Consider the following 14,409-nt stretch of genomic DNA (forward strand, 5'->3'; position numbering starts at 1 on the left):
ATTGTAAGCTCAAGGCCAGCCTAGGCTACACAGTGAGACCGTGCATACTCCCCTCCATCTCTATAGAAAGAATCACAAGCTGAGCTCTAAATACAAACTTTATTTCTATTACAAGGAAATAGACAATTAGAACAGTAAAATAAAAAGGGAAGGGGCTGGCGCCTCCGTCCTCATGAGGCAGGAGTAGCCCTGGTGGGGGCAGCAGGAACAAAGCAGTACATTCCCCATCAGGAACAGAGAGAGGTGGGTGAGTGACCTGCAAGCACCAAGGTGGCCTCCAGTCCGTGTCCCTGCCGCTCAGCCTGTTCCTAACACTGCACACTCAAGCTTAGGCCCCCACCGGGAGAGGACGCTTCACCGGGGTCTCTGAGATCCCCAGAACCCTGGTCTCTGCCCATCAGGACCACAAAGCACCAAGAAGCAGTGGTGATAACATCACTAAGGATGGAGCACTTATGGGCCAAGAAGGCCACCAACCCGCTGATTTCACAGCTGCTCAACAGCAGCAGCTCAGGCCTCCCAGCTAGCCCTCCCTCAAACCCAAACACCCACAGCACAATCGCAAAGACACAAAATGGCCATAACCTAGGAAAAATTACAATCTGGTATCTCTCCTGCCCAGTGAGCCCGAGAGGCAGCTGGACACTGCACCAGCATGTTCTGTTATGCAGGGGGGGTGGGGCGGCAAGAGCCCCCAGAGTCACCATTACTCCTCTTCCTCCTCCGCATCCCCCGCTCCCTGCTGCTTCGGAGGTTTTGCCTGTTGGATCACACAAGATTAAATAGTGAAAGGACAGAGCTGCCTGCTTCCCAGAGAGCTTCCCTCGAAAAAAGCCGAAGAATGGACCCTAAGCTACTAGGTGTGTACCCAGCACATTCTCTGAATTCATAACCCCACCAGCCCCGGCCATGTCTGCATCTGCCCTGAACATCACTGCGGGAGCCCGGTTTTACCTTGGCCGCTCTGCTGTGGTAGCCAGCAGCTGCAGGGCTGACCCGAGAGCTCCGGCCACCTTCACTCCTCCCACTGCAGACAAAGAGCAGGAATCAGCAGGCTGACATGGGGACTGGGGGACATGAGGAGAGGGGGAGGCGGCGCCATCAGGCAAACCCAGACTCCCCAGTGAGCCTGGTGGGCCACCTAGGCAAAGCACAAGCTGTGCAAGGGTGAGGTTCTGGGTTCCTCCCCTGGCACCGCTGGCAGAAAAAAGGCAAAGCCCTCCATGGCTCTCCTTTCCTTATTTCTATGACCACGCATGGAAATAAAGGTTTTTCTAAACTCCCTGCGTTAATTATTCTGCATGTGTGCAACGTGTGTGGGTACACGTGCTATGACAGGTATGGTGGCCAGAGGACAACTCTGTTTCTGAAGATCAAACTCGGGCCACCACACTTCCGTGGCAGGAGCTCTGAACACAGAGCCCACCAGCAGTGCCCGACTACCTGCCCTGCTTGCCTCAGCCACTGGGCTCCATCCTGGGGCTGCTCCGTACCTCCCAGGGGATCCGTGAGGAAAAGACGGCGCAAAGTTTTCTGGATAGAGATTGCGAATAGAGTGGATCGCTGGAGCATGCCCAGATGCTCTGGGCCCATTCTGGCTGCCCCGCATCCGCCCACGGATGTCCTGGCTGTCAGAGTTGTTGAGCTTCAGCACACTGGGAGAGCTACGCTGGCAGTCAGGCCTGGGGCCTGAAGGGCCATTCAATAGTCGGTTGCAGGAAGCCACATTGTTCATGGTTCTGTTAGGAGACATCGAGTAGGTGGGGCCTTTCACTGACTCCAGCTTGACATCGTCCATGTAGCCAGATGACAGATCTCCTGGGAAGAGAAGGTGGCAGTGGCTTTAAGGGGAAGGCTACCCTAGCTGTCACCAGCAGACCGTCATGGCGGACAGCCCACTCTACATGCTAATACTCTAATCCTCAAGGCCAGTCTCCTAACTGCCCTGCAAACAGATGTCAGAAAACTATGAAAAGCCGTTTGCACTTGGCTTTGTGGTGGGAAATGGCAGAAACACGCACCCAGCTAGATGGTTAAACAGTCAGGAGCCACAGCTTACTGCGGCACTGTGATTCATAGCTGTCTTGGAAGCCATAAGCCTATAAAGTCTGCACTTAGGTCAGCTTGGGGTAATGTGGGGACCACTTAGCCTCAGCAGAGTCCCCCAAGAGACCCTCATGCGTGGGAATGGGAGGCACAGGCAAACCCCCCGAGGAGCAGGAACGGGAAGCAGGCTGAGGCCGAGGCGTGGCTGCAGCCTCACTCCCTCGCTCAGCCCCAGCGGATACCCTGGTGTTTGCCCCGCCTCCTGGAGAGCTCTGCTGAAGTGTTTTCTGGCTGTGGATCCTGGGCTGGGATGCCCTCCACTGCATGGCGGTTTGCTGTAGCTGGGCGTTGGTCACACTGGTCCTTTAAAAAAAGAAAGAAAAGAAAAGAAAAAGGAAAGAGAGTGAGTATTCGGGATGTTAGGAAGAGAAGAGCATCAGGAGGTTGGGAGATCATCCTGCCCCACAGCAGACACTGACAACCATCTAAAAAAAATCCTGGAAACTAGGAGGAAGCCGAGGCCTGGAACTAGAGTGGAGCCTGAGCTTCTGAGGCTCTTGAGGCTCTGGGCAAGGAAGAAGCAAAAGCTGGTGGTCAGAAGAACATGCTCTGTCTACAGTGTTTGTGTGGTGGCTTAGGTGACAAGCCTTGAAATGGGGGATATACAGAGAGCAATGAAAGGCTGGTACCTGCCCCGCTGGCTCTTCATACACCTGACAGCTTCGGGCAGGTGGGGAGCATTTCCCCCCACTAACCACGTAGGATCCCAGACTGGAGTAGCTGAAGAAGGACTTCCGAGTATGTAGTGTAGCACCCTTCTTTCCAGAAGCCCCGGGGAGGAGTTCAGAGCCAGGGCACCACATGGCAAAGGCAGAGCTGGAACCCAACTCTCATGTGGCAGAGCAGAGCCTACCAGCCAGTCAGGCTGCATCTGCCCGCTCAGGGACATGCTCTCTCTGCCCTCTACTCAGTGATACCATGAGCTCTGCAGGGCTCTGCGGACAGAGTGTAGCAGGAGGGTGGAGTGCAGCCTGGGGACTCTCACCTGATGGTGGAACAGCACCTCCTCTTCCAGCTGCACCCCACAGAACTCACAGGGGATGATAATGCTGTCTTCCACAGCAGCTGGACTGCTCAGGCCCATTAAAGTGTCAAACTGGTTGCTTGTTGCTTGTTGTAGAAAGTTCTGGAAGATGGTACCAGGATCTTCCACCCCCCTGACAGAAGAGCTGCCCGTATTGAGTGAACGTAAGGCATGAGAAGGGTTGCAGCTTGTCTGTCATCCAAAAGACATGTTAAAAAATAAAGAGAGGTCAAGGAAAAATTACATCACTAAACACTTTTGCCAAGAAACTACTCTGCCCCGAGTGCTGTGGTGCTGGAAAGGCCAGTGTGTTCAGCTCCACTCTGCCGTTCCCTACTGCACCGGTGCCATCCATCACACATGGGACCATACCATAAATAAAGGCCGAATAGTCTTTTGTCCTTACAAGAGGACCAAACACTGGAACACATTTAAAGTATTCAACCCCATTTCTCAAAGCAGGATATGTCCTGTCACCCAAAGCAGACACTACATGGCACCTTTAGATATGCTGGACCAGGCCTTACCACTTAGACCAGTTAACTGGAAAGGGTTCATGGCTCCCTTATAGCTAGACACTGTGCTGTGTGCCCATGATCCCAGTTGCTTGGGGCGCTCAGTACCACAGCCACAAGTTACACCTTACTGAACTCGGTAAGGCTTCTTGCAGCTTGTTACACTGACCAGAGCCTGCTCACGATCCTGTCCGACGCTGTCAAGTACCACACACCTGATGGTCAATGAGCAGTTCCTCTGGGTACAGCTCCTCACAGAACTCACAGGGCAGCAGAGTCTCGTCAGCAGCACCTGGAGCCACAAACAAGCAAGTGCCCGTCACCTTCTCCACCCTGCAGAGTATGTGACACCCAAGTCTGACCTGGGGCCAGGTGGGTGTTGGACTGCCAATGAAAAGGACACCATATATATTTCAAAACCAATTCAAGGAGAGCTTTCACAGGCCAACAAACAATTGGGTAAAGACAGGGTGAGCTAACCATACGGACGAACCCTGGAAAGAGCTACCAAGCAAGAATCCGGACACGATGGCACCCACTAGAGCCTCGGCACTTGAGAGGATGAGGCAGGAGAGTGAGTTCAAGGACAGCCTGCACTACACAGAGATAGCTTGTCTAAAAAAAAAAAAAAAAAGTGGAAAGCTGTAGAAACACCAGTACAAGGACGGTCCTGACAGAACTGGATCCAGACATGAGACACAGGAACCAGACAGACATGGAGAGGGAGAGCCCTTTGTGGACTTTCCAAAAGTGCCCATGTGGCCAGCATGACAGGGACAGGAGGCTCGCTGTTATTTCCACGCCTGCCAGGACTGCATAGTGAGACTCTGACTCAGAAAAATAAGATTTAGGGTTGGAGAGATGGCTCAGTGGTTAAGAGCACTGACTGCTCTTCTGAAGGTCGCGAGTTCAAATCCCAGCAACCACATGATGGCTCACAGCCATCCATAATGAGATCTGATGCCCTCTTGTGGTGTGTCTGAAGATAGCTGCAGTATGCTTACATATAATAAATAAATAAATAAATAAACCATTTTAAAAAAATAAGATTTAAAACAACAAAACCCAAAAGTGCCAATGCATAAAAACTTGGAACAACAAAAAGTGCTACAGAACAATATGTAAGAGTGAGGAACCACCTTTAATCCCAGCACTCGGGAGGCAGAGGCAGGCGGATTTCTGAGTTCGAGGCCAGCCTGGTCTACAAAGTGAGTTCCAGGACAGCCAGGGCTATACAGAGAAACCCTGTCTCGAAAAAAAAGACAAAAAAAAAGAGTGAGGAACTTGGCCTGGCGAGATGGCTCAGTGGTTAAGAGCACCGACTGCTCTTCCAGAGGTCCTGAGTTCAATTCCCAACATCAACATGGTGGCTCATGACCATCTGTAATGGGATCTAATGCCCTCTTCTGGTGTGTCTGAAGACAGCAACAGTGTACTCATGTATGTAAAATAAATCTTTAAAATAAGAGAGGAACGTTTGCGGCATGTGTTGAACACATGCCACAGTATTTAAGCACGGAGTACCCTGTGTCTATTAATCTTTAAAGAACTTAGGGGGGAAGTATGTGTGGAGGTCGATGTGGAGAGAGAAAAGAGACAACACAGACGAGGGGCAGGTGGGGATCCACTATACAGTTCTCAGAACAGTTCAGAATAAGGTCAGAAAAGGAAAAATAAGGTGAGTTCTTTCTCATTAAATATTTCTATTTTCAGCCAGGCCGTGGTAGCGCACCCCTTTATTCCATGCACTCAGGAGGCAGAGGCAGGCGGGTCTCTCAGCTCAGGCTCACCTGGTCTACAGAACAAGTTCCAACACAGCCAGGGCTACACAGAGACTCCGTCTTGAAAAAACAATCCATTTTTTCAAGACACTGCCCTGTCCTGGAACCCAGAGATCTGCCTGCCTCTGCCTCCTAAGTTTAGATGTCTGTCTTTCGTAGGAGAGGGACACAGTCAAGCCATGTGCAGCTCACGTGGTGTCAAAGGCCAACTATGGGAGTTACTCCAAACCCAGACTGTTAGTCTTGGCAACAAGCGCTTTTACCCACTGAGCCTTCTCACCATGAGTTATATAATCTAAGACTAACAAAAATTATAGTGACTAGGGGCTGGAGATGGCTCAGCGGGTAAGGGCACTCACTGTTCTTGTAGAGGTTCAATTCCTGGCACCTGCATGCTAGCTCACAACTGCCAGTAACTCCAGCTCTGGGGGATCCAACACCCTCTTCTAGCTTCCCAAGGCCCTGAATGCATATGGTACATGAACATACAAGCAAGTGGAACACGCATGAAAAATAATAAGAAATTGTAAAGACTGTGCAAAAGACGCAATCTTACCCTTTATGTCACCCAGAGGTGTGGGCCCAGCACGAGCGGGATCGGCCTCAGGCACAGACTCCCAGAAGCCCTGCTCTGCCATGCTGGCAGCCTGTCCCTCATTCTGCAGACTCAGGGCCAACATGAAGTCCAAGTGTGCGTTATTCTCAGCATTGTCTTTTGGGGACTGCCGGCTTCTATTCCTTTCCTGCCTTTCTTGTTCTTCAACTGGGGAAGAAAGCAAGCACGCACGCATGAACACACTGGAGACAGGCACCAGCCACGCTGGACAAGCTGTCAAGACCAGCAGAAGCCTGCCAACCCGCTAACACCCTGAGCCCTCTGTCTTCAGGGACCTCTGAACCTGGCACGTGCCATCAAACAATAAGCCACTGGGATCATACGAGTGACCAATCGGCAGGGTCACGCTTGGTAACCATGAGACAGACTGGCAGTGGGCTCAACACTGCTCTCATCTGTGTTGTGGCAGAAGTAGCCGGCCCCTTCCCTGGGCTAATGAGCCCTGGTTACGACCCGAGAGCACGCTGGCTACAGGTGCCTCAGAGACTAAGGTCGCCGTCAGCCCATCGCCATCCGCCCTAACAGCAACAGCGACCCACAAGGCTCGTAATTCCTGTTGTACAGGCAAGTGTGGTGTCTCTCCCATTGTCACCTAGTGACTGTCGTGTTTCTAGCATCAAGATCTATTTGTCTCCAAAGTCCCGTTGCCCTTTGGTCCTGGGATGGTGGCACCACCCACTTCCTAATGCCAGGCACAACTCACAGAGATTATTTTGAACTGGAAACTGGGCTGCCATGCTCCTCTGGCTGGCAGTCCTACTGTAGAAGGGGTCTGCCTCAAAGGCTTGCAGAGGCCTTCCAGGGAGCCTCGTGGGCGGGTCCAGAGCCTCGATTTGTCTGAGGAGCTGGGACGCGATCCAGATTCTGTCCTGACTCCAGGGCTCATCGTAAGTCTCCAGAGGGATGGCAGCCTCCGCTCTCTTCTCCTCCTCCACTCTCCCACAGACCTCGGGGTGAGTCTTCAGCTCCTTCACAAGCACGTTGCGCCCACAGCTGCCACACAGCTCTGTCCGGGCTCCACAGTACTCCTCATGCTCCTTCAGCTTGAGAACAGAAAGCTCCAGATCACAGTGCTGGCAGACAGCGAGCCGCAGAGGACACTCGGTCTCCTGCAAGGTAAGGTGGGCAGGGTGTATCATACACGGAGGCAGGAGTACAGCAGCGGGCAAGAAACTAAGTATCTACTTCAGTCTTCTCTAACCTGGCAGGAATGCCATGCTTTCTAGCAAGGAGGAGCAAGGAGCTGGAGGTCTGGGGGATGGTTTTGCAACTATAGTTACTTGCTGCCAAAGCGGACACCCTGAGTTTGAGGCCCAGGAAGGAGAACTGACTCCTTGTGGGAACTTGTGGGAACAAGTTACCCTTTGACCTCCACAGGCACACATTATATATGACCTCAACATATAGAACAAGCCAGGAAGGTACCAATAGGGGAAAGAACACAGTCCAATGAAGGACTACAAGAGCTACGAGCCCGTCTGGCAGGGTCTGTAAAAGTTTCAACTTGGCCGGGCGTGGTGGCGTATGCCTTTAATCCCAGCACTCGGGAGGCAGAGGCAGGCGGATTTCTGAGTTTGAGGCCAGCCTGGTCTACAGAGTGAGTTCAAGGACAGCCAGGGCTATACAGAAAAACCCTGTCTCGAAAAAAACAAAAAAACAAAAAACAAAAAAGTTTCAACTGGGCTTTGAGCATAGGTCTGCATGCAAGGCGGTAGAGAAGAGGCTTATCCAGGCTTTCTTGCTGCATGAGGCTCTGTGGTCTCAGCAGGGCTGGCCCCAGCAGTGCATCCCTCCTTCCTTCCCACGGTGACACTAACCGCATGCTGCTTTAACTGCCTCTTCTCCAACTTCTTGTTGCATTTGCAGGTCACCTAGGATGAAGAGAGTCAATCGAGTGGCTCTGTCAGGACCACCTTTCCCAGGGCACAGCTGAGGACGGGCAGGTCACCTGACAGTGCTCTGCAGCCATGTGAATGTCCATGTCAGATTTGGGGAATGGTTCCTTGCAGACAGGGCACACACCAATGTTCCTTTGACAGTGGATTTCATGGATGGTAAAATTAAACACAGGAATTTCCTTTTTGCTACAGAAGTAAGCAGAAGAGAAAGGCAAGCATTACTATGTGACCCACACCCTCTCTCACGCAGTGCCACCACATGGACACATGTCCTGTCAGTGTTTGGTCCCCAGCAACATTTTGGTTTTGTGTTCGCCTTTTCACACAGGAACTCATGGAGCCCAGGCTGGCCTCAAGTCACTCTGCAGAAAAGACCTGGATTTTCCACCTCACAAAAGTGAAGCCTGTAGGTGAGGCCCAGCATGGCCAGCTAGTATATTGAGACGGGTTCTCACACTGTCAACTGTCGTACAGACAGGCCTCCCTCTCACACCCATCTCCCCACTGAGCGCTGGGAATGGAACCCCCTGGGCTGCCTAATGACTGTTATCTCTGTGTGTTCGACTTGCAAGACACGCTCTTGCTAGTGTAGCTCCGACTGGTCTGGAACTCCTTCCTCAAACTCCAGGTACCAGAAGGGAGGCTCCTATCGCTGCTACGCCCATGTCCTGGAACGTCCGGAACCAGAAGAAAAGAGGTAACCAAATATTTCAGTGTTGGTGCAATGGTCCAAGCTTGGCAACCCAACTTTCACCCCAGGATCCACGGTAGAGGGAGAGGACTGGTCCCCAAATGGTATCTACCCTCTGCCCTTCCCTTGCACACCGTGACACGCATGTGCATGTGCATGCATACGGAATAAATATATAGAATATAATAGACATCATTTAGAAAAAAAAAATTTTTAATCACAGCCAACTTTTCTTTCCTACTAACTGCCTAGTTGTACCTGATGCAATTACAGTGCTGAAGAGCCTTTTATTAAGATGACAGAGAGCCAGGCATGGTAGCATACAACTTGGCAGACAAGAGGACCCAAGTTTGAGGCCAACCTGGTCTACAGAGCAAGTTCCAGAATGACCAGGGCTACACAGAGAAACCCTACCTCATAAAACCAAGGGGAGTCGGGTGTGGTGGCGCACACCTTTAATCCCAGCACTTGGGAGGCAGAGGCAGGTGGATTTCTGAGTTCGAGGCCAGCCTGGTCTACAGAGTGAGTTCCAGGACAGCCAGGGCTACACAGAGAAACCCTGTCTCGAAAAAACCAAGGGGAAAAATGAGAGGTGGCAGAGAAGGTTCCAAAGACCAATTGCTTTATTTTATGAAACAGGGTCTCTCTATGTAGACCAGGGCTGGTCACAAACTCATAACAAATCCATCCACTTGCTTTTGCCTCCCAAGTGTTAGAATCAAAGGTGTGGCCACCATGCCTGGCTCAAAGACAGTTTTATTACATGTACTGACGACATTGTGTATAAATATAAGAGAGGCCAGAAGAGGGCATCAGATCCCCTGGAACTGGATTTATGGATGTTTTGAGCCACAATGTGGGACCTGAACCCTGGGAAAACTGAGCCTAGGTGCCCTGGAAGAGCAACGGGTGCTCGAGTGCTCTTAACCACCAAACCATCTACCCAGCCCCAAACCAACTTTGACAAAAGATGGAGTTAATCTCTTCACATGCATGCATACATGGGGACGTGCACATGAAGGCATGTGCCGAGAGGCCAGAGGCATCCGATGGCACCTACAGCTGAGCTATAGGTGACTGTGAGCCACCAGATGTGGGTGCTGGGAACTGAACTCGGGTCCTCTGCTGGAGTAGTAGCAGCTCTTAACCACTGAGCCATCTCTCCAGTACCCCCAGAGCAGCTTTCAAACCCTGCAGTGTGAGCAGTTCCTCAGACAGGCAGGTATGGCTAGGCCCATCGTCCACACTAAGCTGCTTTTCTTCTGTACGTTGCTCTGCGCCAGGAACCTTGTTCTCTCTAGTTCCTGCACTGTGCCGTCTGAATCCCTTAGCAGTTATTTATACACTGTCCCAGACTCCTTCAAATGACAACAGACTGGGAATCGGGATGGCTCAGCCAAATGCCGTTTTGCTTCTCAAGTGACATTTTCTTATTTTATCCACGTCAGGGGTGACAAAGCCACTGACTTATGCAGACATGCAAATGACACTTGGGGACTCTCTGAAGTGGCAGGCAGGGAGCACCAGTGGAGAGCTACTCTCTAAACTATGCCCTTCAGCCACGAGGGCAGGGCAAGCAGCGGAGCTCTGCTCAAACTCCCCATCAGCAGGGCAGTCTCCCCCACCAGCGTCTCCCTCCTACACCACGAGGTAAGGGGAGCCCAGAACCAACGTGCTGCACTGCACTTGCTCAGAGGGTACAGCGCTTGCTATGCCAGCTTGAGGATCTGAGTTCAGATTCCCGGGCACATGTAAATGCCAGGAGTCATGGCAGAGACAGGCAGACTCAGGGCTCGTGGCCAACCAGTTTTGCTAAAATGGCAAGCCACACTCTCACACATGTGCATGTGTGCACACACACGGAATACACAGTTCTTTCTTCATTAGTTTTAAGTAAGAGCATTAGTAGGCTGGAGAGATGGCAGAGCCCTGACTGCTTCTCCGGAGGTCCTGAGTTCAATTCCCTGCAACCACATGATGGCTCACAACCATCTGTAATGGGATCTGATGACCTCTTCTCGCCTATGGATGTACATGCATATGCAGCAGAGAACTCATACATTAAATAAATTTTAAAAAAAAGCAAATCTTTTTTTTGTTTTGTTTTGTTTTTTCGAGACAGGGTTTCTCTGTATAGCCCTGGCTGTCCTAGAACTCACTTTGTAGACCAGGCTGGCCTCGAACTCAGAGGTCCACCTGCCTCTGCCTCCCAAGTGCTGGGATTAAAGGCGTGCGCCACCATGCCCAGCGTATCATATCTTTTTTTTTTTTTTTTTTAAGTTTTATTTCTTTTTGGTGTATGGATGTTTTGCCTGCATGTGTTGTCTGTGTCCCTGGTGTCCAGAGAGGCCAGAGGCCGTTGGATCTCATGTAAGAGGAGTTCCAGAGACTTGTTATCTACTACTGGACCCTGGAAACCAAACCTGGGTCAGCTGAAAGAGCAGGCAGTGCCCTTAACCACTGAGCAGCCCCTCCAGCCCTGGACCCATCTTATTAAGTTATTAAAGACAGAACAGAGCCCCCCCCCCAAGTCCCAGTTTTACCATTCCACTCCCTCTTCTACCCAGAGAAATCTTCCTGTCAAAATTCTAAACAAGCCATTTGCCCAAATGATTAAACGGCTGTAGTTACAGTGACTTGCATAGTTTAGGATCGCATACGGCCAATCAACACAATATAGCTTGCCAGTGAACCACCCCAGTCTTCCCAGAGCTGGCTCATCCTCAGACCATGAGAGTCTATGTCTTACCAGTTGTCACACAGCCTAGAAGCCCGGTCATCTGGAAACTCGGCCATCTCGGCTCTTCCTGAAAACTGCAAAGGGAAAGAAATCACTTTCTGTTTCATTTCTGCTCTGGGGATGACGTGCAAACGAATAAAACCTAGGTTATTCCTTTTCATTTTCAATTTTGAAAGAAAAATAGACTTACAAAATGTTACCCCCCACACACAAAAGCCTTAAAATACAAAGAATTCCCTTATGCCCCTTACCCAACTTCAGTAAAAGTTAATGTTATTAAATCCTAATCCTTTTTTTTTTAAAAAAAAAATGTAACCAATCCTCAGACCTTATTCAAATGTCAGTGAGGAGACCCCCTATTCCAGTCTCTGGTTCAGTTTCAGTCCTGGGTGACATAAAGCTCTTAGATGTTACTACTTACTCTAATTTGAAAGCTCTCTCGTGTCTACTCGCTCACAGCCTTGATCGGTTAATTAGTACCTTAATCAGAGCCCGCTAGCTACTACTGGCAGTTACTAAGAGTTTCTAGCTACTGGCTAGTTATTTTGTAATCAATCCGTCAATATGGGGGTGGGAGTTGTCTGGTGTTTTCTTGAACTAAATTCAGGCTATACACATTTGGCAGGAGTATCCTCACACTAGGCAGGGGCTCAAGTGGTACTGGGCTCTATGTTCCCTGACCAGGCATAAAACTGAAACTGGGCATGATGGTACATGCCTGTAAATTGACCACTAGGGATATAGAGTCAGAAGAATCACAAGTTCAAAGCCATCTTGGCGACCTAGTAGTCAGTTCAAGGCCAACCTGGGATGAATTCGACCCTATTTCCAAAATAAATAAAAAATAAAAATAAAAAAAATAAAGCAAAACCAAATGTAAGCAGAGCGCTAGTATTAGACATCTTGGATATCTTATCAAATGGTACAGAATGACCACTGATGCTGACACTGCCTACTTAGGTGTTTCTCCTCGGTCAAATCTGAGGCCCTGCCACCCGGGGCACGCAGGGCAAGAGCAGTCGGCTCCAGCCCTTTTCTCGCTTCCCGTCCAAGATACAAGGCAAGAGGGCGAAGCGCTGGACATAGGCAGCTCCGATGTTTACATCACTCCTTCCCCCACACGACACATCCACATCTGCACTGACTGCTAACAAAGCGTCAGGCTGATCTGGACACTGTCAAGTCACCCGCCAGCAGCCTCTGCGCCCTGGCAAACTGACACTGTTTAACGAATCCAAGAGTCCAGGGTAGCAGAGCCCGGAAACCAAGCAAAGGTTGGTTTTCAATAAACCTAAGGCGAGTGTCTGCGGGAAATCACGCAGACAAAGAGGGCGGCGGGGCGGACAGACAGACCTCTAGCGACGGCAGGGAAGACTCAGCGGACCGGGAGGCCGGGGGAGGTGGAGGCAGGCCCGGCCACACGCCACGGCGGCGCCTCGGGGAGCGGCCGCTCTGCCCTCCGCGGGCCCCGGCGGTTGGAGCGGACCGGGCCTCCGCCTCCCGCCGCGAGCCTCGGCCACCGCCGCCACCTCCCGCTCCGCCCCGCCCCGCCCCACCCCGCCGCCCGCGTTCACCTCCGAGCCCAGCGGGAACGCCACCACCACTGCCACTGCCACCGCCACCGCCGCCTCGGCCGCCCCGAGCCAACAACCGCCCAGCTGCCCAGCCGCTTCCCACTGTCGCCGAGGGCCACGCCCATTGGCCAGCCGCGGGGCCCTGACGGAAGCCCATTGGACCGCGGCGCTGCCGTTTCCTCGGGCCCGCCTCCTCACCCTCCATTGGCTCACAGCTCAGGGGGCGTGTCCCGAGGGTCGTTTTCCCCCGTCCCCCCCCCCCCACACACACACCTCTGGAAGCGGTGGCATCTGCATTGATTGCCAGGATGACGCTGGGCAAACGTCCGGATGAGCCTAAGATGACGGTGGGTGGCGTTTGCGCTCTGTCATGGGCCGTTAATACCCACTCCTTGTCATCCTTGTCATGAACGCTTCCTCCTGCCATACCTCTTCGAGGTGTCAGAGATTCTGATGTGCCAGCCAGGGGCTCCTTGCGGGGCTGGGGGCCTGGTGGCTTCTCCGAGCGCCTCGTACCTCATGGATCCGAAAGGGGGGCAAATCCTAAGTCTAAGCTGGCGTGTAAACTGCAAACAACACACAGCTGTGGGTCCGGAGAGACGTCTCCACGGCTAAGAACGCTTGCTACTCTTGGAGAGTTTGGGGCTCAGCACCCACAACAGGTGTTTCAGAACCGCCTCTAAGTCCAGCTGTAAATCAGGATATCAAGAGATTCATCATCGTCGTCGTCGTCGTCGTCATCTCAACAAAAGCAGAGCACAGAGGCCCATGCTTTTAATCCCAACGTTTTGGCCTCAACTGCCTATGTAGCAAGGATCACCTTAGAGTCAATCAATATCCTCCTGCCTCCATCCCCGCCAGTAGTTTTGCAGGCTTATGCTACCCAGCTAATTGCCACGTGCTTTTTATTTCCCTCAATATTTGAGGGAACTGCGGGCTCACAGCTGGCTCTGCGGCTGCTGCGGGTGCCCGTGTTTCTGTTGTGTTTGGGGCTTTGGTTGTTTTTAACTAGCAAACTGTTTCTGAACGCGATGGCATCGTTTAACGTTCCCACTGGGAGTGGAGGAAAGTTCCAGATGCCCCCACGTGTTCCCAGGGTGATATAAATACATTCTGAAGAAATAAACAAGAGAATGGCGGTCATCGTCGTTGTGTCTCCTGGAAACAACTCACAGTCCTCGATGTGAAAGTGACTCAGAGACTCCTCTGGAGTTTACTGGGGGAGGAAAGGACAACTCAGGAGGAGGGCAAACAGTGAGGAAATGCTGAGTTACCGCAGCTTCCGCCTCTGCCTTCGCCTTGGCTTAAAATTTTGGGTTTGTTAAAAAAAAAAAATTAAAGATTTTGGCTAGGTGTGGTGGCACACAGCCTTTGCACCAACACCACCACCCTGCCCCCAGCTCTGGAGAGGCAGAGGCAAGTGGATCTCTGTGAGTTTGAGGCCACCCTGGTCTACAGAGGGAG

At 51.7% G+C, this 14,409-nt stretch overlaps 1 protein-coding gene across 4 annotated transcripts; it reads right to left on the reverse strand.

The window, feature by feature from the left end:
• Positions 1-80: 80 nt before the first annotated feature.
• Trafd1 (TRAF-type zinc finger domain containing 1) lies at positions 81-13,048 on the reverse strand. Of its 4 annotated transcripts, none has more exons than XM_021186698.1 (12): positions 12,946-13,048; positions 11,381-11,445; positions 7,991-8,126; positions 7,860-7,913; positions 6,746-7,151; positions 5,983-6,189; positions 3,861-3,937; positions 3,092-3,322; positions 2,289-2,409; positions 1,494-1,818; positions 955-1,027; positions 81-760 (listed from the first exon to the last, which is right to left on the reverse strand). In XM_021186698.1, exons 2-12 carry the CDS (start codon positions 11,425-11,427, stop codon positions 707-709), a joined length of 1,731 nt encoding a protein of 576 aa, XP_021042357.1. In that variant the 5' UTR covers positions 11,428-11,445; positions 12,946-13,048; the 3' UTR covers positions 81-706. The 4 variants fall into 4 exon arrangements, with proteins under 4 accessions (XP_021042357.1, XP_029389667.1, XP_029389669.1 ...); XM_029533807.1 differs by lacking the exon at positions 12,946-13,048 and adding an exon at positions 12,725-12,846; XM_029533809.1 differs by lacking the exon at positions 12,946-13,048 and adding an exon at positions 11,793-12,139.
• Positions 13,049-14,409: the final 1,361 nt, after the last annotated feature.

Source organism: Mus pahari, chromosome 23 (genome assembly GCF_900095145.1).
Source record: "Mus pahari chromosome 23, PAHARI_EIJ_v1.1, whole genome shotgun sequence".
Taxonomy (NCBI): Eukaryota; Metazoa; Chordata; class Mammalia; order Rodentia; family Muridae; genus Mus; species Mus pahari.

Coding starts and splice junctions, on each gene's coding strand:
- Trafd1 (XM_021186698.1), bottom strand. CDS start 11,427: ATGGCCGAGTTTCCAGATGACCGGGCTTCTAGGCTGTGTGACAACTG. Junction 2,410..3,091: donor AGGTGCTGTTCCACCATCAG/GTGAGAGTCCCC, acceptor CTTTTTTTAAAG/GACCAGTGTGACCAACGCCC. Junction 1,028..1,493: donor CCTCACGGATCCCCTGGGAG/GTACGGAGCAGC, acceptor CTTTGTCTGCAG/TGGGAGGAGTGAAGGTGGCC.